At 39.3% G+C, this 21,672-nt stretch overlaps 1 protein-coding gene across 2 annotated transcripts in view; it reads right to left on the reverse strand.

Annotated features, from left to right (window-relative positions):
• The window catches only part of PDSS2 (decaprenyl diphosphate synthase subunit 2), a 121,932-nt gene that overhangs the window by 12,814 nt on the left and 87,446 nt on the right, over nt 1-21,672 (reverse strand). For both annotated transcript variants that reach the window (XM_054820212.1, XM_054820213.1), the window contains 3 exons: nt 15,134-15,208; nt 6,298-6,471; nt 4,725-4,850 (listed from right to left, as the gene is read on the reverse strand). In XM_054820212.1, coding sequence (XP_054676187.1) covers nt 4,725-4,850; nt 6,298-6,471; nt 15,134-15,208 — 375 coding nt within the window. The remainder of the gene's footprint in view (nt 1-4,724; nt 4,851-6,297; nt 6,472-15,133; nt 15,209-21,672) is intronic.

The raw sequence follows: 21,672 nt of genomic DNA on the forward strand, positions 1-21,672 counted from the left end.
CTATGTCTTTCTCAGCCGGTGGCAGTGCTCTGCCAGACCCAGAGCATTCCTGCTTAACCAACCTGAACTGAAGCCCTTCCCTTAGGTCAGATCCAGCTCTATCATTATCACCTCATGGAACTCCAGCTCTTCTCTTTCAGGCACATTAAGAGGGGAAAAAAAAAAAAAGTTCACTCATTTCTTTCACTCTAGCCTTCACAAGGGAATACCACAAACCTCAGTTCTTCTGGAATGCGTCTCCTGAAAAGATGTAGATCAAGACCACTACCTCTCTGTGTCCTCTGTGGGGACTTCAGAGAGCAGCCAAGAGGAGCAGGTCCACTGGCGGAAGGGGAAGAGCTGAGGCCTGCACTGAAGAGAACACCAAGTGGCAAGCCCAGCTTTGAAGAGTGTGGCTGAGATGGCACAGATTTGGAAAATAAATTAATTTTTTGTACGGGAGGAAGAATAAAATAGAGAAAAGAACCGACGAGAGACTAAGCAAGCAGAACAGGAAGGAAAACAGTAGATAACAACACTGATTTCACTGAAGGAGAAAGGGGACTGATCCACAAAACCTCTTTACTACTCTCTTTAAGCTTCTAAAGAGTCAGTTTTTCTGGAATGCATATTAAGAAAACAGCCTGACAGCATTTGGGAGTAGCAAAACCACTGCCAATAACTGCTTCCTTATTTGTGTATTCCCATCTCTCTGATTTGCCAACTTTTATTCATACCAGTTGGATCTTATGGCTTCAAAATATATCTAGTAGTTACATTGTATATCAGAACACACCAGAAATATGTTCTTTAATAAATGATTGCCTATATGCAGATTCACACTGCAGCGGAGAATTTGCCAACATGTTTGAGGAAGATGCTTTTCAGTCTTAGCAATACCAGAAGAGGTGTGTGCTCAGCATGCCTCCTCCAGCATCTAGTCCACGCTACAAACAGCAAGAATATTTTCTCGTGCTCTGTTCCTCTCAAGCATTCAAGTCAATGGCAGTACCTTTGCTTTTTTTCTTTCTTTTTATCCTCACAGTAGTTTGGATCTTTTGACTTTTACTGACCCCGATTTCAGACACATAGATTTTTTTTTTTTTCTTCACTTTACATCAGACTTCTGCATCTGGTTTAGCTTCCTCAAAGGTATTAAGCCTGATTTACAAAAGGTATGCACTCTTGTCAAACTTTGATAACTTTCTAGGTCTCGCTGATTGGCCGGGGAGCTCAGCCTCTGAATGTCGGGGCTCTGGGTCCTCAAAGAAAAGCATCTGCTTACCAGCATATTAGACATGTAAATGGCCAACTCAGCTCAGCCTTCCTCCTGAACATCAAAGATCACCATGTGCCAGTAGCGATGGACAATACCACTATAACATTCTTCATTAATAAATGAGGTGGTGTGAAGTTAACTTGCCCTGCCAGGAAAAAGGATCCCTGAATGCCCCATGAAATGAGTCAGAATGCATCAGATAAGCAGACCACAAGCGGATGGTTTAAGACAACGCTTTTGGAGCAGGTTTTCAGTATGTTTTCCAAGATTGACTTTTCCTTCTCAGATGAGATGGTTCCTCTTACATGTGTTCCTAAAACCTGTACTTAAGAAATGCTTGATAAAACATTTGATAAGTGTTTTTCTTCCAGTCATGCTTGTTCTCTGAAGGCTCAGAAAGATATGGTGAAAAGCACATGGATTATCTTGGCCTAGATGAGATGGTTCTAGTTTCTGACCGATTCCTTTTTTAAATTACAAATGCTATGAACTAAGATGGATTCTAGACCTGTTCTTGAAGGATTCTGCTTAATTTCTTCATTCAAACTTTGACGTTTCATACCTCACTGCTTAGATGCTGGATGTCTGCTTAACCCAGAGAATTTCTGTTCTTGTCTAGCGAGAGGTATCTGGAAGTGGCTAAAAGTGACCAGCTCTTCTGTCTTTTGACCCCTAGGAAATCCTCCATCCTATAATCTTGGATCATCTGCTAAATTTTTAGAATATAGGGCTTTCCAAAAGCTTAGTGGGACTTCATTCAGCAACTATTTCAACGCTTTCTCTGAAGAAGAGCCCTCAAGCACTTCTTTGTCTGTCTACCACAGTGTTTCCAAGGAACCATTTAGGGTTTGGTTGGGTTTTTTTTAAAGCATTTCAGGACTCTATTCCAACCCATCAACCCATATTTCTTTTAAAATAGACACCTGACCAAACAGTTCATTGGGTATTTTAGTTTTAAATGCACAAAGGTGAAGGGTTTTGGTGGTGAGGTCAGTGAGAACAGGAGAAACTCAGGTCTTTATGGATGATCATTCATTCATGTACATATATATATATATCTCCATGTATACACACACACGTATATATACCTACTCATTTCTTTTCTCCTATGACACAGCTTCCCCCTATACACATCCCAAGTCCCTTTTAAGGCAGCCTAAATTTCATCCAAATCAGAATCTAATCTTCTCCAAACGCACATATGCAGTGTTGATACAACCTTCCACACCTGGATATCTGATGTATTTTGCTCCTCTCAAATGAAGAGACCAGGGGGCTTTTAAAAGGTCTTCAGCTCAGCAGCAGCAATGTACACATGGCTGCCTTCATTCAAAGGCTACCTTGGGAACAGTGACTGTATCCAGACCTCCAACAAGAGAACTGTGGTGAAACAATCACACAAGTTCTGGGCACCCCACAGCAGTTCAGGCATCCTTCGCAACCTCTCTGCAGAGTGCCTTCATCTAAGATATGCATGACAGGCACTGAGTCCCAGTCCCATGCTTTCTGAGCACCACACCACTGCGGAGGCTACTAGGTGCAATGGGACTCTCTACTTCCACTTTCTTGAACTCCAAAACCTTCCCGTAGGAGGAAGAAGCTGCCACCTTCAACCCATCGTACGAATGCTTATATGGGCAAAAAATCAAAGGAGAAAGCCAGATTATTTAGCAGTAATTACAGGTCCATAATGTGATTTCCACATGCCTAGTTAGCTAAGGAAAATTCTACCTGACGTGGACTGGGTGCACTGTGCATGCTTTGCCTATTTATACCGCACAAACTGCACTGCACAGGAGGGCGGCTCACGAGCACACACTTACCAGTACTGCCAACGTGAGAAAGTCTCTGGTTTGCGTGCTTGGCCTATCTTGAATGTCACATAGTGAATGTGACCATGGATGATATCTCAAAGAGCTTGTACTTAATAAAAGGTAATTTTCCTTTCTAAATCAACACAAGCCAGGAAAGGCTCATGGACAAGGTGTTCCACTTTGTATTTAGATAAAGTAGTAGTTAGTAGATAATTCTGCACAGTGCATGTCACCTATTTCCACACACCCCCTCCCCCCACCACCTTCAGAGAGAACTGCTTAATTGTTTCTATAATGCCCATTTTCAGTATGGGAATTGGTAAGCAGACAGACGGCACTCCTGGAGTCCCACAACCTCCTCTAGACTCTGCAGATGGGAAATTGTTTCAAAGCTTTTATAAAAACTGTGCTGTGGTAATACTATTATTCTCCAACTGCAATCATCCAAATCCATTTACATTAAACTCGCATATGAGCCTTGTGTTGAGATCGCAGAATTCCAAAATTCCTTGTCACACATTATAAACTAACAGCCCCTAATTTCAAAATGACAAAAGGTTTGCTTCACTTTAGGGTCTCTCAACTCCCTAGCACTGTAAGGTTGTAGATTCTCCATATACTTGCCAAAATTTCATGGCTGAAGAGACTATGCCTCTTGCTTGCAGTATGTGAAGGCAGGTTGCAACGCAGCTATCATGAATGGAGAACTAGGCAGAGGCTCAGACTCCACACCTCCTGCCCGAGAGTCCTGCTTTCAAACCAGCAAGGAAAGGAGCCATCGGGAAGCACATCTTGAATTAATATGCTTGCACACAGCCAGCTTCTTATTGAAGGCAGCAGCCTTTCTACTGAAGATCTGTATAACAACTGCCGGAATTTCCAAACGATACTCATCACAGCTGTTATAGACCAGCAAAACATGTCCGACTGATGCAGGAATGCAACAGAATGCTTAATTATGGCTATTTTTGGTCTTTCCCCCACTTTCTCTCCCTGCTGTCGTGTAGAGTTATCTATCTGTGTTTCAACAACACCCAGGAAGCTATTCATGGACCTGAACCCTGCTGTACTACATGGTACGTAAAACAGATCTACACCACACAGCTAGCTTATTCTTACTGCCTTCTTCATCTAAGGGTTAGAGGAAAAGACAGCTGGATTAAGAGAACTGAGAATAAGGACACAACCAGCTAGATCTCACAAATATTTTGTAGTGGTCAGGAAGCCAAGTTCCCCTGATCTTTTTCCCCCATCCAAAATTACTGCTCCCAGAGCCCAGTTGGCAGAAGGAAACGTGCGCCTACCTTTCAACCACTGTAATGCAAAGTTCTCTGCTTTAAGTTGCCAGTGAAAGTAGCTTTAAGCTAAGACGTAGGACTGCACAAGTATAGCAGAGGAACAGACATATCCTCCACGCAAATGAATCCAATTGTTATGCTGACACACAAAAGTTTGACTCGACTGTCAGGTCCCTAGATTTCCCCCTCTTGAAAGCATGGGAGAGAGAGGTGTTAAGTACTGGAGAGCAGAGGTAACCTCTACATTGTCTTCTCTGTTGTTAGTTTCCAAGTGTCTTTGCAGATTCAAAGTATAGATAGGAAGAGAGATATAAATGGCAAAACTAGGAAATGCTGAACAATACTTTAATTTACCTCTCTGATCTGTTTAATCCATGCCTCCCTTCCAAGGAATTCCTGATGCAGGACTGCAGGAGCAGAATTCAAACTGAAGGCCATGGTGTCACTTTCTTTAACAAATGGCTGAAGGTCTGAATGTAGCTGAAAGAGAAGAACATCTTCAGTTCCCAGGAACAGTCTAAGTATCCACCCACTCACCAAATCAAGGTCCATATCCTGATCCTATACCTACTCGCCACTTTCTGCTTTGACACTTGTACTTTGGTTGCGCTTTTTCAAGTTTGGGGGAGGAAGAGGAAGAGGGGGAAGCATTGCAGTGGCAGACAGTTGGGGTAAAGAGAAGCAGCTAGAGAATCTGCAAAGAAATAGGTAAAGAACAGCTTGCAGAGCTGGGCAAGTGATGGGACACAGCTAGGTAGGCAATTTTTGAGTGGCGGGAAGCAGAAAAAATATAAAGGAAAGAATGATATTGTCTTTGGTGGGAAGAATATCAGGTTTTAATCTGTGAAGGGTAATATATTCTACTTTTCAGCACCCAAGGAACCCGATGCAATATGACTCTCTTGACAAAGGAAACTTTACATAGCTAGGAGATTTCTATGAAAATGATGCAATCCTTCTTATACACAACTATATGTCAATGGTGAATGCATTAATATTAAAGCATACACAAAATATCAAGGTTATAGTCTGCACTAGAAGCAATTTACTGGTAGAGCTGTACCTAGTAATAGCATATAGTGGCACTTCCATGAAGTTGTACTTTATAAAACCACTTCCTTCTCCTGGAAGAACTAGAAACTGTCTCAACCAACTCAGCTGAAGCAGATGAGAGGTCAGCCTGCCCGTCTCAAGCTACGTCTATACTTGCAAGTAGTGCAATCCAGTAGGAGCAGATCTTTAGGGCAAACCAAAAGTGCTAAGGACTCGAGTTCCACACTATGTGCATTTTCCTTTGGACTAACTCTAGCTGTGGACTGAAACACTTCTAATCAAGGTCAGAGGCCTCCTCTGGGAAATCCTACTACTGCAGAGATGTAGGCTGCTCCTGTCCGTATCTGGTGACCCCCTCCTCATCCCCCAGCTGCCCCCTCTGGAAGTTACCTCCACAGCAGATTATTCAGAACATATGCAGGTCCTTCAGCCACCGCAGCTCATGCCTCAGCCTCGTGTGCTGCTGCAGGCAGTTGAGCCTCTCGGTACAAATCTCTGCATGGTGGCAGCTGAGACTCAACACATGCTTCCTCCTGCAACTCCTGCTACTGGGACAGTGGCTTCAAGAAGAACGTAGGAGCAGAGAAGGTAAAGTTTTAAGCTGCTACAGAAAGATGCACTAGAGGGACGTTAACAGAGCCTTGAATGAAATAAGCTACATTGCCAGAATTATGATTTTGTCAGTTCATAAGCACTGTTCATACCAGCAGTTTCTGCAAACATCTTCACACGAGGCAGCAGTCAACTCTCTCAACACCACTGACCTGCTGGCAAAAGTCTACAGCATAGTGGCAGTATACGACAGAGCTCAAGAGCAACATATCTTACAAGTCTTGCTGTTTTTAAGATCCCAGAGTGAAAGAAAAAGACGTACCTTATGACTCATAGACATGTGCTTTCCATACTGAAATGCCATGTCCTGAATCTCAGCGCTATGCTTTGCTAGCTCCATCGCAGCCTGGCAGCTCTTTGCCAGCAAGGCACTATGTGACAGGAAAACCTGCTCCTTCCACGTAGATATGCCGATATCATCAGTAAGACAGTTCTCCTGAAAATGTAACAGAGGATAACATGAAAGCACTGAAACTGCAGCTGTGTCAGCTCACAGGAGTTAATGGTGTGGCGCACACACGGTGAGTAACAAAACTCTGGATGCCACAGTGCCAAATAAAGAAGGGCATTCTTCTGGGGATGAGTAGAGAAAAGTATCAGCATACATATGCTGGCAGCTTCAAACAACAACATTTTAATTTTCTGCTCAAAAAGAACAATGCAAAATATGTGGAGCTGTCAACACATTCAACATAGATCCTTTTCTTACACTGAAAAGTAATGATCATTACACTAATCATTAACAGCTGACTATATTCCTCATGAGGGACTGGGGAGAGAAAAAAAAAAAAGACAACCCTCCCCCCGCCAAAAACCCCAGAGCACATCTGTACTTCAGCTCCTTACCAGTTACCAAGAACCAACAATCCCAAACAAACTTGAGAAGCCCCTACAATTTCTCCTTTATAGTCAAGAAAAAAATAATTACAGAAGGTATTAAAAATCCTTATAGAACTGCATTGGATAAATGAAGGGCTGTGATGGAGGACTTGTATCTCTACTACTCCCATATTAAGGGTGAGGAATGACTGAAAGTATTTAAAAATAAATAAATAAAGCTGTGATTTAGAAATGTCAGGTATTAACTTTCCCAGGGGGCCGATAGAGATCTCAGTGATGCCTCTAGTGAGCTTTATCACCTTGACTGTAAGGTCAGAGATGCTCAACGCTTTGTATCCAAACAATCCAAAATATTAATTTGGATTAGTTTCCACAAAATATTTTAATTAACACAAATCCAATTCTTTCCCCCAAACCCAAATTCAACTGCAGTCAGCTCCTTTGGCTCACAAGGTGTTAATATGCCACTATTTTACTAATGGGCCTTCAAAGCTAGACATGACTTGTAATCTTTCTCACATACGCGTTACTGTCACACCTTTAGGTACTTTCTAAAGAGGGGAAAAAACCCAAACCAAACCCAGAAAAGACCAGAGCTGTTTTGCTTAGAATAAACTAAAATCAGCAATGAGAAGCTACAGAAAAATTTTCAAGCATATAAATGTTAAAAAGTTTCTAGTTTCTCAGTTCAGCCAAACCTGTAGCGTACGCTAAGCCAAAACGTATTCTTTAAAAGAGTAATATAAAAAACCCCTCTTATATAACAAACCTTTTCCCTCTAAGTGACGTCAATGAAATTACTTAGAAACGAGCAAGAAGTAATTCTGTGTGACCCTATAGTTTTCTAGCAAGGTATTATCTGTCATGAAATCAGTAACAAATGAAATAGAATCCATCCGTTCAGCTCTAATTTTCCTCCCTTATGGATATCACCCAGAAGTGCTGCGTTACAAGGGAAAGGATAATTTGAGACTAATGGAAAAAGTAGGAGAGTTCTGCAATGCCAAGTAACCCAGAGCTGTATCGAAATGCCTTTGCTTTCAGACATACTATTAACTTATACAAGGAAAGTGAAGAACAGAGAAACCACATGTTTGCTATTATGCATATGCTAACTTACAAAGTCAAGCCTCAACTTTCCTCGTGTTTCATTTTCCTGTAGTATTTTTGTTTTAATATCTTAACTCAGCCCAGAGCATGTGCAAATTCCCATGACTGGCAAAATGTCAAAATGAGCATTTAATTCAAGTAGTTTCCTATATATCAAGACTTTTTTTTTTTCCCCCACTCAGATACAGATCAATTTATTTTAAATTTAAAATCAGGAGCTCTTGGAAGACGCAACACAATCTTTTCCTTAACAACCAATCTGCTCCGTGAAAAAACAGTATTTACTAAAATTTGCTGGATGCTATTGAAAATTGGCAGTGATTTTTATAATTATTTGTTTTAAATCCAACGAAGTAAAAAATATTCTAGAAAGGTATCCTGAAACAATTTATGAAGTTAAAAAAGTCTTTCAGAAGACCCGTAAGTTGAAAATGTTTGTTTGCTGGGAGCCTTTGAGTAGTAACAGAAATGTGGACATTATCAAATATCAACTGCAGGAACTGAAGATTAAACAGTCATTGCAATTCGACATATACAAGGAAATTAATTCTATGATTTGTTACAAAAATATGTTGTTCCTAAACAAGTTTGGATTTTATCACAGGATTGGAAATGACGGCACAAGTTACTGTTCACTACATGAACATCATGTAGGAGCTTCAAGCATCTAAAATGGACCTCTAACAAAAAAAGACAAAAATTTGAGATACATTTGAAGATATGGTATTGAAATCGTAAAAACATAGGTATTCTGAATCTCTGGGTTACAGAAAGAAGAGAGTTGTAAAAAGGCATTATGCCCATATGGACGTGCTTTAGCATATGAGCTTGCAAGCCAAAATATAGCTGATTTTAAATCACAGAACGTCTTATGACCACATACCCCTAAAGCTTCTGCTGCTTACGAAGGCAGAGGCAGACACAACCTTTCTTCACAGCAAAGTTTTCCAACAATTCAAATGCCGTTTTTTCCCAAGCTTAACTCATGTTACATAGAAACTGTTCACTAACCACACTGCATTCTTACAACACGGGTACATATGACAAGATCTAAACACTACTTTAAAACATCAAGGGAAAAATGAAACTAGTTCTAAATGGCAAAGTCCATGATATCTGACATCATGACAGCACCTTTTATTTTTAAAGAAATTTTCACTTTTTTGTAAGCTTTGTTTTGTTTTGTCAGCAGTGGATATTTCAAAGGATAAATATAAAAGTGGGCATCGGATGGCCCAGAAGGCTCCTAGTAGCCTTTCATATAAAAGCCTTTTTAAACTGAAATTAATTCTAGCTGTAGTTGACAGAGCCCAGACATTTGATTAACTAATGCCTATGGAGTGACCCCTCATTCGCAAGTTCTGTCACCAAGAAATGGGTCCAGATCACCACCAACCCTGATGCTGTCTGGGTAGCAGAAGCTGAATAAAGAGAGCCGAACCCCTCACCATCCCTGGAAGAAAGCAGCCAACTCCAGATACAGTTTGGATAATGTCGGCATGGGAGTACAAGGAAAATATCCAAATCTAGCTCTGTCGATCACCATTTCCTTCGGGAAATTAAGAACAGCTGAGGGTGCTCCCGTTTTACTAATGGTAAGGTCAGTTACTGTTTTGTTAGAAAGAAATTGGCTAGTTGAGATTTTTTTGTTGTTGTTGTTAAGCTACTTCCATAATTTAAATTGGGTTTGAAACCATCATCTCAAGCAACAGGAGTCAAAGAACTTTCAGAAAATGAAATTGCAGGACAAAATAAGCAATCATAACCATCAAGAAGGACAGCTCTTCGTGATGGTAACAAGGATCCTCAGAACAAAAGTGGCACTTACAGTAACTCATTTTGATTTGTCATACCAAAGAAGATGCTTATTTGCAATTCAGCTGAAAACATATTAAAGAAAATATGAATGAAAACTGTGTCTTAAAAGTGCACAAAACCATTTGCAATACCAGGAAGGAGTAGAAGTCAGAGACTTTTCAATGTAAAACTTCAGCTATCGTTTGTAAGGGAGCCTTGAGCTTATTTCCTTGCCATGGTAGCTCTTTCCTAGCCATCTGTTGCACAAAATGATCGAAATGTCTGAACCATTTATATCAAACTTTAGTTCAGTTCTCAATGGGCAAATAATCCACAGAAACACACAGAGATATTTTAAAATAGCATTTTAAAGTTTTAAATTGGGTAGTTGAAAAACTTCTATTTTACATAAATAAAATCCAATGCAACTATGAATCCCTCTACCAGTAGCAAGACCCTGCAAAACATCCTGGCCATGGTTCACATAAGCTTTCAACAGATGTATTCCTGCTCGCTGAACATGACAGGGTATGTTTTATCACTCTATTAATACACATCTTCACTACTTTTGGAGGAACAAGGGTGTCCGCAAATGGGTCAATAAAGCATGCCACCGACTACCTAATACTTTTATTGTGACACTGTAAAAAAAAAAAAAGCAGCACATGATTTAAAAAAAAAGTTTGAAAACTTGTAATAAATTTAAATATCTCTCCACATCTGCTACTTTTAAATCTCTCTGGAAAAGCTTAGTATTTAAAAGAACAAAAGCAGTAAACAAATAGCATTTGGCTTCTTTCTAGCTATGCTTTTTTTTTTTTTTTCCCTCTGACACATTTACCCATTCTTTTCACAGATGCTCTTTACTCAAATTCCATATTTTATCCTTCCTTTTTGTCTTGCAACAGAAACATTTGTTTAAAAAAGGAAAGTGAAAGCTCTGACTCTGACTGCTGCTAAAAGGTGGTTTATGTGACTCAAAATACATTGATTTACCTCCTATGGTAAAATTTATAAGCAAATCCTTTACTTATAACATAGACTGATAGCAGTCCAGTTGATGGACATGTGGAGTATCTCAAAACATTACTCCTCAAAGCAGGACTGGTGACTAAACATCAAAGAAAAACCGGTACAACTCACTGCACGTAGCCTGTGCTTTGCTGGAAAATAAACTTATTTTCATTAAAACAAACCCCACCCTACATTGCTCCAAAACAAATACCTGTTACTTTGCTATTTGGTACAATGAGTACTCGCCACTAATGTATTTCTTTTTAAAGCTTGTTTTACATATTAGTTACGTACAATTTTCACACAATTGCATGGAAAAATTTCAAAAATACTGAACAGCTCTTCTAGCCATCAGTGGAACATGTTGGAAATGGTCTTATCTTACACAACAGTCTCATTCTGACACTAAAAATGAGGTTTGGTAATGCACGTTTAGCATCGGCTAGATATTCTGGAAATGAGGAAAGGAAAAAACCCAACAAAGTAGTTTCCCATGAAAGTCCCTAATACTTTAACATTGCAGGAATGGTCTGGCAGGTGAAGCACAGAAGCCACTACACTTGAGTCCTGCTCTTGATTCTGCTGTTTGACCTTGAGCTTCCTTGCATCTGTCGTCCCTGTTCAGTGAACTGACAGGGATGTTAAAGCATTCCTCATTAGTATTTGTTAAATGATCTGGGATATTAAGACAGAAGGTTTCTAAAAGTGCGACAGTATTCTGTGAGTTAGCAAACATTTTAGAAACCTTCAGTGTCTTAAAAGGAGAAGACAGAGACTCAGTGCAACGCTTTTTCTGTTAAAAATAGATACCACGATCATGACTGAAGGCCAGATTAGACAACTTTCATCTTTGCACTCACTAAGGCACAAATTTGTACTTCCATATTAGACCTAGATTTAGGAAAGACAGAAGGGAACTGGAAAGAATGTCCTCCGCCCACAGAATTTTGGGTTGAGAGGGGATTTAGCACACAAAGCTGCAAAGGTTTATCACATCATCCCTTTCTGCTCCAGCTTACAGTCCAAAATATTAGCTGAATATTAGCTGAATATTACTAATGCAGTATCTTAAACCACAGCAGCTATTTGGTATTTTGAACATGAGTGGCAGCTGTAACCTTCAGGCTGTCTTTGCAACTGAAGCCTACACTTTGCAGTTTGGATTGTCACTTCAAATAAAGATGAAAAGTTAAATATTATCTTTATTTTCCCTGTTCGCCCAGATCTAATGACTCGCTATGCTGACAAGATGAAGAATGACCAAACGGAATGTACTAAAATGGGATGGCTGTAGGATTGCATGTGGTTTTACAGAGAAATAAGTGGTAATGAGAGCTGTCAAATAACTACATCCATTATATGTCTTCAGGAGTAAATAAGGGAAGTCTTGTTAGGTCAAATGATTCTTTTAATTTTCCTACTGGGTCATCCAAATGCAGCAAAATTTTTTTTTTTTTTTTGTAAACATGAACTTAGGGTCTCAGAGGAGAAAGGTTAATTTTGCAGAGTTATTTTTGTATTTTTTGCCTACCATCTAGCAAAGCTCAAAACAACTTGGTGCTAAATTAGTCTATTTTATGGTACTGAGGAGCTTTATAACAACTGCATTAAAGACATTTAACATATGAAGCACAGTTTTCCTGCCCCAAAAAGGAAAAAAAAAAGAAAAGGTGAGAAGATATCCTTCTGCTTTTCCAAATTTAAGACATTCCTAGCAATGAAAATGCCATTACTAACATCCCTATGCCCAACACTTAAAAAGAAATAAAGTTTGACATTTGAGATCTGGTTGCAGAGTAGATTAAAGAATTTGTCTTACCTCTAGGAAACGGAGTTCACATTTTTGTTTTGGTCAAATTGCAATTAGAGATGGAGGGAAGATGTGCAAAGGATACAAATAAGACGGACCGACAACTGACCTAGTCCATTTGGCAACCTTTGCTAAAGATATGTTCAGGACATGAATGGGACGCTGCCTCAGCAGAATAGCATGAGGAAAGCAGCAGGGATGTGTCTCATATGCAACATGGAACCAAATTTCTCAAAGGACGAGATTAAAAAAAATTAAGAGATCCCACACTTGTTTGTTCCAGGTCTCATCAGAAGCCATGCATTACTCTTTATAAAGACTAAACTTCAGACACTGTCACATAAATTTCAGTCTCTATTTTGCGACCACACTAATTGTGGTTTGAATTAACTGGGTTCCCCTTAAGAAGGGTATACTGTACTTTCAACTCTCCTTAGGCAGAAAACATCACTGAAAAAATAAATCTTTGCTATTTGTAATTGGGCCAGGGCAGGGTAAACATCATGCAGCTGTGCTTAGTTTATCTCACACTTCCCTTGCAATCTACACATGTGGAGTGCTTCAGCAACACAACAGAAAATAAACAGAAAAAGACGACTAAGAAAAAGAAGATTAAGACCTTCTGCAGTGGCAGAAACCCAAGAGAATCCACAACATTTCTCATTTATACAGAGGCCACAGTTAAAATAAAGTAAAATCTCATTGCTGAGATGAGCTTGTAGAGCTTTACTTCTACACATGAAAGAGCAGTTGTTTTTTTAAACATGATATATTTCGGATCTACTTGTATTTAGAAACCTGCTTGAATAAAGAAAATATAATTTTAAACATTCTTTGGAAAAATCTCAAAGACGTCATCTATTTGAACATGTAACGCTGAGCACAGGACTTGGGAGCATCCCCGAAGGCTGAAGTGTGTTTATCCATGAGCTAAACGCGGCAGGTGCAGAAGGACGGCCAAGTTCCCAGCATCGCATTGCTGCCACGCTTCCACCCAGGGTCCCCTCCCGAGGGTGCCAGAGGATGCTCTGCGCACGTCATCTCTGCACGCAGCCGTGCTGCCCGGCGAGCCCGTGGCCCCAGGCGTCTCCCGAGCGTGCCATTACTGCTTTCCTGCTAGAGGCTCTCGCTTCCTCCGAGGGAAGAACTCGGCTCATCGGCGTGATCGTTTCCTACCTAACTGGTTTCAATCAAAATGAGAGGGATAAACTTAAACGAGGTTAGTTTTAGTGACGTGTCTTTGCTGCTGCAGAGCAGGAGAGACAGATACCGACCAGCAGAGTCGCTGGGTGGAGCAGCACCCTCCGGGGCCCAGCCGCTGCAGTTTGGCTGGTGCGGAACCATCAGCGCAGGTACCTACCATAGCAGTAACCCATGCGATCGCGGCTTCCACTAAGGTATTAATTTTGCTCCGTACTACAACACAGCAATAGTAAACCAGAGCTGCAATCTAAATACACAACAAATGTAAATGAATTCATATACTGCTGCAATTCTCAAGCTGTCTCACCTACTGAACATTAAGATTCAGGTCTCTGAGGCAACTGAGGCATGTGAGAAAACATCACTGTAAATAAATCTACCTACCTCAGTGGATTTCAAGATAGATATTCACATATACATACTGCTCATCATTCACGATGAACAAGTGAAAACTTGCTATTATAAAACCTGTAGAGGTCATGGCAATTTTAAATTATCAATTTTTTTTGCATACGTTAAGATAAAGTCATAGCAAATGAAAGAACGAACTCTTTTTTGCTCCAACATCCTGCTGAAGCAAGCCTACTTCAAGAAGTGTCTCTACAAGTTTCCTTAAATATTCCAGTAAAGACAAAAATACCCAGATCTAATTTGACCAATTTTCATTATGGTTCTGGCCACACAATAACACACTACATCCATAACTGCCCATGAAGAAATACAAGATTATTTGGTGCAAAACGCTGGCAGCCGCGATCTTTGCCCACGCAGACTCCTGCAACGTGTGCATGGTGACTTTTGGTGGAGAAGAGTACGGTGCTACACTTCTACTGCTTCAGGACAAAATTCATGTTTATACTATCAAAAAGTGAACACTCAGAAGAAGAAAGGACCTGATATAAGTTTGGGATGAAGCATTTTGTAAACATCTTTGGGCTTGGAAATGAGAAATTTATTTAACATGAAAATATTAATGATGTTGACAAAATTGTAATAAATGCCTCTAACAGAATCTTGACTAGAAGCCTCTGGAAATGTTTGGAAAGTGCATAGTAAGACATGTCTTGTGCTCCTGGTAATGACGCATGATATTATTAAGCACTCACAGAAATAAAACAGTCCCTCCCTGAGCATTTCTAGAAACTTTCATCAGAGTTCACAGGTGTCACAACGATGTTGCTACTGCAACTCACTAGGATGCAGCTAATTCTCTTCCTCCCTCTCCCTCCTCCTTTTAAACAGATGAGAAAGTCATCACACTTATTGTAGTCACACAGTAATATCACCAACGTTCTTGGGTATCTAAAACTACTGAAATTCTTACCTCAGATGATTTTGAGTTTTCATAGTATATACCTTGAACTAAGTCACCAATAGCGCTTGAAATGAGTTCCACAACCTGTAAAAGAAAAGAAGGAAAAGCCTTACATCTTTAATTATCACCAAATTTACTAATGAAGCTACTGCCAGATGTCCAGAGAGACAAATGGGCATAATTTTCCTTGCAGAAAGCTTGTTGTGAAAGACTGCAGGATTTACCGGGACCTGTTCTGCACAAGCATGATCCTGTCTCTCTGCTAAAACCGCTACTACAGTATTTCTTCTATCAAAGTTTTAAGTTAATATAAATGAAAAAAACAAGACTTTTTTTTTTTTTCCCCTAAAGCGTGAACTATGGAGTGTATTCTCACAAGGACGTTCACAGAACTAATAAATCCCAGTTCATGAATATGAGACAGTACCTCATCTGGGCTTTGTTTTGTTTTGTTTTTTTCCTGCCAAGTAAATACTTCACAATACCTCTCATTGGGAGCTGTTAAAATTCTAATCTTCGTGGCTAATACAGAAAAGTCAGAATCCATAGAAAGGTAACCTTTCAAATGTGATCATTTGGTATTCGGGTGCCCTGGGAATGCACTGTGGATTTATTTAGTGCATGGCCTGAGGCTCAGCTGTACCACATACACTGAAAGTCTGCAACACGGGAATGTTTAAATCAGATTTATCAATCTGTATTATCTTCAGGGTTCAGACTTTTTATTTTATTCAAGTGAAGCCTAAAAATCTGAACTTGATCCAGAATGTAAAACAAGCAGTCCACAGTCTCCCTGGAACTACTGTACAATTTAAAGTTGCACACATGAACTGTCTTAATTGGAACAAAATACTCAGATTTATTGTAAGATTAAGTACAGGCATTTCAAATCAGCACACCTTAAGGCTACCCCTTTAGTTGCTCACGAAGTTTTAATTTCTTGAATGTTCAATTTCCTATGCATATGAGTCTATATCTGATTCCTCTTTTTGCTTCCTAAAATTCAACGTTCTTATTGAATTAAAAGATTTAGTTTCCATTTTTATCATTCTTGTAACTGAAGTCCAGAAGTCAAATGATAAAACTCACAACAGAAAGATATTTTAACATTTAGGCATACTTTATTTGATAATAAAAACACATTTGTATGCTAGTTTTGAGTACTAGCAGAAAGGTTTTGTGTTTTCTTTTTTTTTTCCCCCAAACACTGGTTCATATACATATTCATATTCACAGAGCAAGCGCTAACTTTAGAAATGGTGCTGATTAAAAGTCATGTTTTTTCTTGCAATGCATATGGGTTAATTTGCAAGACCTATAAAAACAGCCTTAAAAAAAAAAAAAATCACATTGCCCTTTAGGAAACTAGATACCGAAGAAATATTGTAGCAATATGAGCTGCTGAGGAACTGAAAGGACAATGATCCTACAGTGTTACCAGATGTGTTGAGTTATTTAAGTGGGGAACAGAGAAAATGAGGGTTTTTTTTTTCTTCTCCCCCCCCCCCCCCCCCCTTTTTTTTTTTAAGGTATCAGATAAGCCCTATTCCTAAATCCAGGAGGATTGAGTATCGCCAATAGGTCTATGAAAGTCTGTAACTAAATGCCCAGGTTCAGATTGTATTACAGTTTATACAAGCAACATCCCAAGATTCTTCTGATGGCTAGGACACATAATACAGATCAATCACTCACTAAAAAATGTTATGGTTTGTGAAATGGTCTGAGCTCAGAGACCTACACTGGTAATACGAAGAGGAATTTACAAAGACACTGAGTCCTACTCTAAATGTCAAAGTGATAGTATGAACTTTTAACAATGCATCTGGCTCTGGATAACCAGACCTTTTCCTCTCTCGCCTGAAACTCTAGACTGAGCAGGACCCTGTTTTGGGGTTTCTTTTTTCCATCTCTCCTCTCTCTTTTTAGTGCAACTCTACTCTCAAAGGCAATTTTAACTGACTTAAAACAATCTTGGAGAAACAGTTGTGAACAATTGTACCTCTTCCTCTTATAGTTTATAGAACATCTTAAGAGAATTACACATCCACTATTTCGAAGAATCCATATATTAAATACCATTAGGCCTTTAGTGACATATTGAACACTATATGTTAGTGAAAATTCAGTGCTAATATTACTTTCCTTCTTTGAAAATATCTCCTTTTTTTTTTAAATAATATTTTTCTAAGGTAAATGCAAGGCCATACAGATCACTACCAGGAATGAAACTCCAGTTTCAAGAGCACAGTGGGATGCTCGCATAAGGCTCTGTTACTTCACCAACCCTTAATCCGATCTATGAAAAGCATCTGCTGCATAACATCAGTGGCCTGGGGTCCTGAGCGCTGGGGAAAGCAAGGAAAAATGAGGAAACCAGGTAATTTTCCTCTGTATCTCAAACTGACAGAAAGGAAGAAAAATTATTACACATTCGGTAGTATTCATGCAGTCAATCATACACTGACTAGTTCTTATGCAGCACTTTTCATCAGAAAATTGGAAAGCAATCAACATTGACTGTAAAACTTATTTCCTCCTGTTTTATATAAGGGGAAAATAGTGTCAGGGAACTGATTTTCCCCAAAATCATGCAGCATGCCAGTGGAAGAGCAGAAAACAGTATCCCAGCTGTGTCTATTCTCATCCGTGCCTTTCTGCCTGACCAGTGCCCTGTTCCACTGCTGACATTCCTGAGACCCAAGTTTGAAGAGCAGGAAAGGTAGATGAAAAATCAGGTGCTCCCAACTGTTTTTCTTCTCATTTGAAGGTTGAGCTCCACTTTAAACAAGTTCAAAGATGGGGAAAAGGAAGAAAGAACTGCCAGAATTAGTGCTTGAAAACAGCGTCTCAAAAGAGACTGAAGGCAGCCTATTCATAATCTCTCTTCGCGGTACTTTTCCACTCCTCTACACATTTTTGAGAAGCCTGGTCCCTCTTACATACTTGAGATGAGCAGGACTAATGCTGTATTGAAAGAAAACAAACTTCCACTCTATTTTTCATTTTCCACTCTGCATCAGCATCTTCCGAAGCATGGTGTTTTCTGCTCACCCGGAGCGTCCACAGGGCTAGGAGCAGCCCAGGGGAAGACCAACTCCTTGCCGGTGACAAGTGAAATCTCATGCAAATAATTTCATGTCCTTTAAACACATCTTCTGCAACAGTTCTGCAAGGGTTTGTTTTGTGTTTTGTTTTTTTTTTTTCCTAAGGAGGTACTACTTCAACACCTTCTGTAGAGATGTAATCTCTTCCGCTTTTAAAAGGTCAACACAAAGGCCATCAATTTACAATGATCATTGGGAAGAGATGGATCGTTAAAGCTAAAGTCTCTCCTACTATTTAGGCAGACTAAGCGTATAACATGATGTAAATTCTGGACACAAGCATGTGATGCCTGATTCTATAGCGAGATAGAGCTCATGCTCTGACCTCTCAGATTTATGCAAATATGAAATAGTCCAGAAGTCCGTGCTATGTTTCAATGTCATAAGAGCTCTGTAGGTTTGAAGATCAGAAGCTTGGTGAAACTTAATTTGCTCTTTTGACAAATAAGTAGAGTAACTTATTCGTCAGAAAAATGCACGGCTTTAGCCCGTCAAGGTTCTTTAAATTTACTTTGACTCTAGTTTCTCAAACTCAGAATTTCTAACTATTGATTGAAGAAATAAAACAAAGCAGTGGTAATTTTCTTAGCGGTTCAGAAAATTAGGACGTTCAACCAACCACACATTGAATTTCCTCCCTCCTTTTCCTGAACTCAGATTAAATCATTCAGATAGTTCACTCAGGACCCATCTATAAGATATTTCAGAGTTCAAAATTCCCAAAGCATTCCACATACATGACGACACAGAATCGGGCCACGTGTTCACTGTCACAGGTATAGCGGCCTGGTTCTTGCCTGCAGTTGATTGCCCTGGGAAATCCAGCTCTCTATAAAAGACAGCCATGTATTTTAATTAAGTGAAACTCCAAAGGTAGAAGGACTGCACGGAAATCACAGAATATAAGGCATTTTGGTAGCACACTTTCTTCGAAGTTAGAAGATACGATTCAGACTCCTTCAAGCACAGTAAAAAGAATGGATTCTGGGCCCCACTCATCCTTCAGAGGTTTCTAAACACCCTGGATGAAAAGAAGACATTGCTGCAATCAGTTTAGCAACTCGAGCACTTTGTTCCCTTTACTTGTCTTCGAAATATTTTGTTTAAGTTCACTGCAACATAACACTGCATATGTATTTTTTCCTGTTTCTCATTCTAGTTTAAAAAAAAGGAATAAATTTGAGCTCCATTCAATGTGTGGTGGTTTTATTTTAAATTCAGCAGCTGAAATGGAATTGATTACACAGACCAATCTATTTCAGAGTAGTAATACAGTGTCTCTCCAGACTCTACCAGATATTTTCAAGGGGAACATCAGGGAAAGGATGAAGCTCTTGCAGGAAGACAGAAGACAGCACTAGGAAGAACACAGCAATGGATATATCTTTGTTCCTCATCCTTCCTGATTTCTATTTGACAAACTTCCTTAGCTTTGCCAAATTCCTTTCAAGAAGGACCACAAGTAATTCCTTCCTTCCTTAGTCTTTCTCTTTCCGTCTCTTTGAGCTGCTGGTGTTGAAACAATATCCTTTCCTCACACATCTGCTATGACAGACCCTACTCCTTGCTGCTGATGTGTGGGCTTGAAAACGTAGCAAGACTTCTCCATATAAGTCAAGAAGAAAATCAGATAGTCAGGAAACATTAAATATACAGATAAAAGTTCCTTCAACGTGCATGTGACTTCCCTCCCCAAACAAGTGTTAATTTTTTGAAATATTTCCACACTTAAAAATTCCACAGAAAGTTCTTAAAATTAAATGTTCTCCTGCATTTGACACAGAAACACTGCAACACTAGGAAACTAAAGACAAAACTCAGTAAACAGCTGAAATTGGATTTTGATTGTTCAATAATACCTGGGAAAAAAAAAGGGAGCAAAAACTCTAAGGAGTTCCAAGAACACTGGAATTCAATTTTCTTTCCTGGTAATCTCCTCAAACATCATTAGTCATACACATAACTAAGTGTGCCAGGCTACAGATTTTTTTTTTTAATGTAATGTTTATTTAATCCTATTGGATTTACTATTTGAAATCATCTTGAGCTTTACTATTTTTTGAAGCTGTCCCTCTTTTAGTTGAAACACAAAGAAAGGACTTTCTCACAGTGATTTGCTTTCTAGCAAGTTTTAAATGCTCTTGGAAAACTCATTTATGGTTTTCTTCACCCTGTTAACGATGAATTAGTAGCAAAACACAAAGTGCAATGTAAACACATCATCCAAACCCACTACTTGATATAAAGGTACTTCCTAGACATAGAAAAACCGTTCAAAATAATCAGCAGCAGTCAATTTGAATATCATTAGTATTGTCAAATACCTACCTTAAGGTCAGTCTGCCTTAAGGATTTTCAACAGTGTTAAGTTACCCTTTTTAGGCTGATGCAACACTATCCACAGAAGGGGTTTTCACTAGTATAAAGACTTTTAGCGCATAATTTAGTCATTTTCCTTAACAATAACATAGCCAACAGAAGAAATATCGTTCTCCCTTCTCTACCTCCACATAGTACCTTACACAGTGTATAATATCTTTGCACTCACCCAACTGTTGATGAATGACTCAGATTAGAGAAGTACGTGATTGCTTCAGCTCAACCCTTTTGGACGGGGTAATTTCATTACATATCTATCTTCTATATAAAACAGTGACCAAAGAAGGTATCGTGACTGCAGGGTTCTGTAGCTATAAAACCCTCCTCATCAATAAATGATGCAGAAGAGCATGACTTTCAAACACTACTTCCAGTCGTGCTGGTGCAGACAACCATTAAACTGGGATATGTTCACAAATGAACTGCGGATTAAACTGAATTAAAAAAAATCTGATCAGCTCCGAGTTGACAGAAATTATACCTGCAAGTGGTATTAACTATTCTGCATAGACTGTATCTGAATAAACATGAATCAGAAGTAATATCATTTAGCATCTGACAGATGGAATCAACTAAACGAAGCTGCAGATGTTTGTTAAACTAGCAAATCAACAGCCCCGCGTACCAGGAGTAGCAGCAATCAGATTCTAGACTCCAACTGAAATGCTGCTGAATTTCAAAACATTAATATTAACCACCAGTTCCAGTCCATCCAAAGACTCGATCTTCTTGCTAGCCAACAGGATGTCAAATACCTCAGCATTTTGTTTAAAAATACAATTAACTCATCTACATAAGTGCTATAATTTTATGCACTACACTGTATTATTGCACTGAAGCCACTCCAGATGTAAAGGCACTTTTACTAAACGTTTGACCCTGGGGAGGTTCATTTTAAAGATGAGCTTTACTGCAGTGCAAAAAGAGGGGAGGATACATAATCTATCACCCTACTTACAAGACACATATTTTAACTTCTCCTAGTGGTACAATGTGTATAAACACCTGCTGGGAAGGAATGAAGAAGGAGGAGCCAAATTCTTCTCAGCCATGCCCACTGAC

Source organism: Grus americana, chromosome 3 (assembly GCF_028858705.1).
Source record: "Grus americana isolate bGruAme1 chromosome 3, bGruAme1.mat, whole genome shotgun sequence".
Taxonomy (NCBI): domain Eukaryota; kingdom Metazoa; phylum Chordata; class Aves; order Gruiformes; family Gruidae; genus Grus; species Grus americana.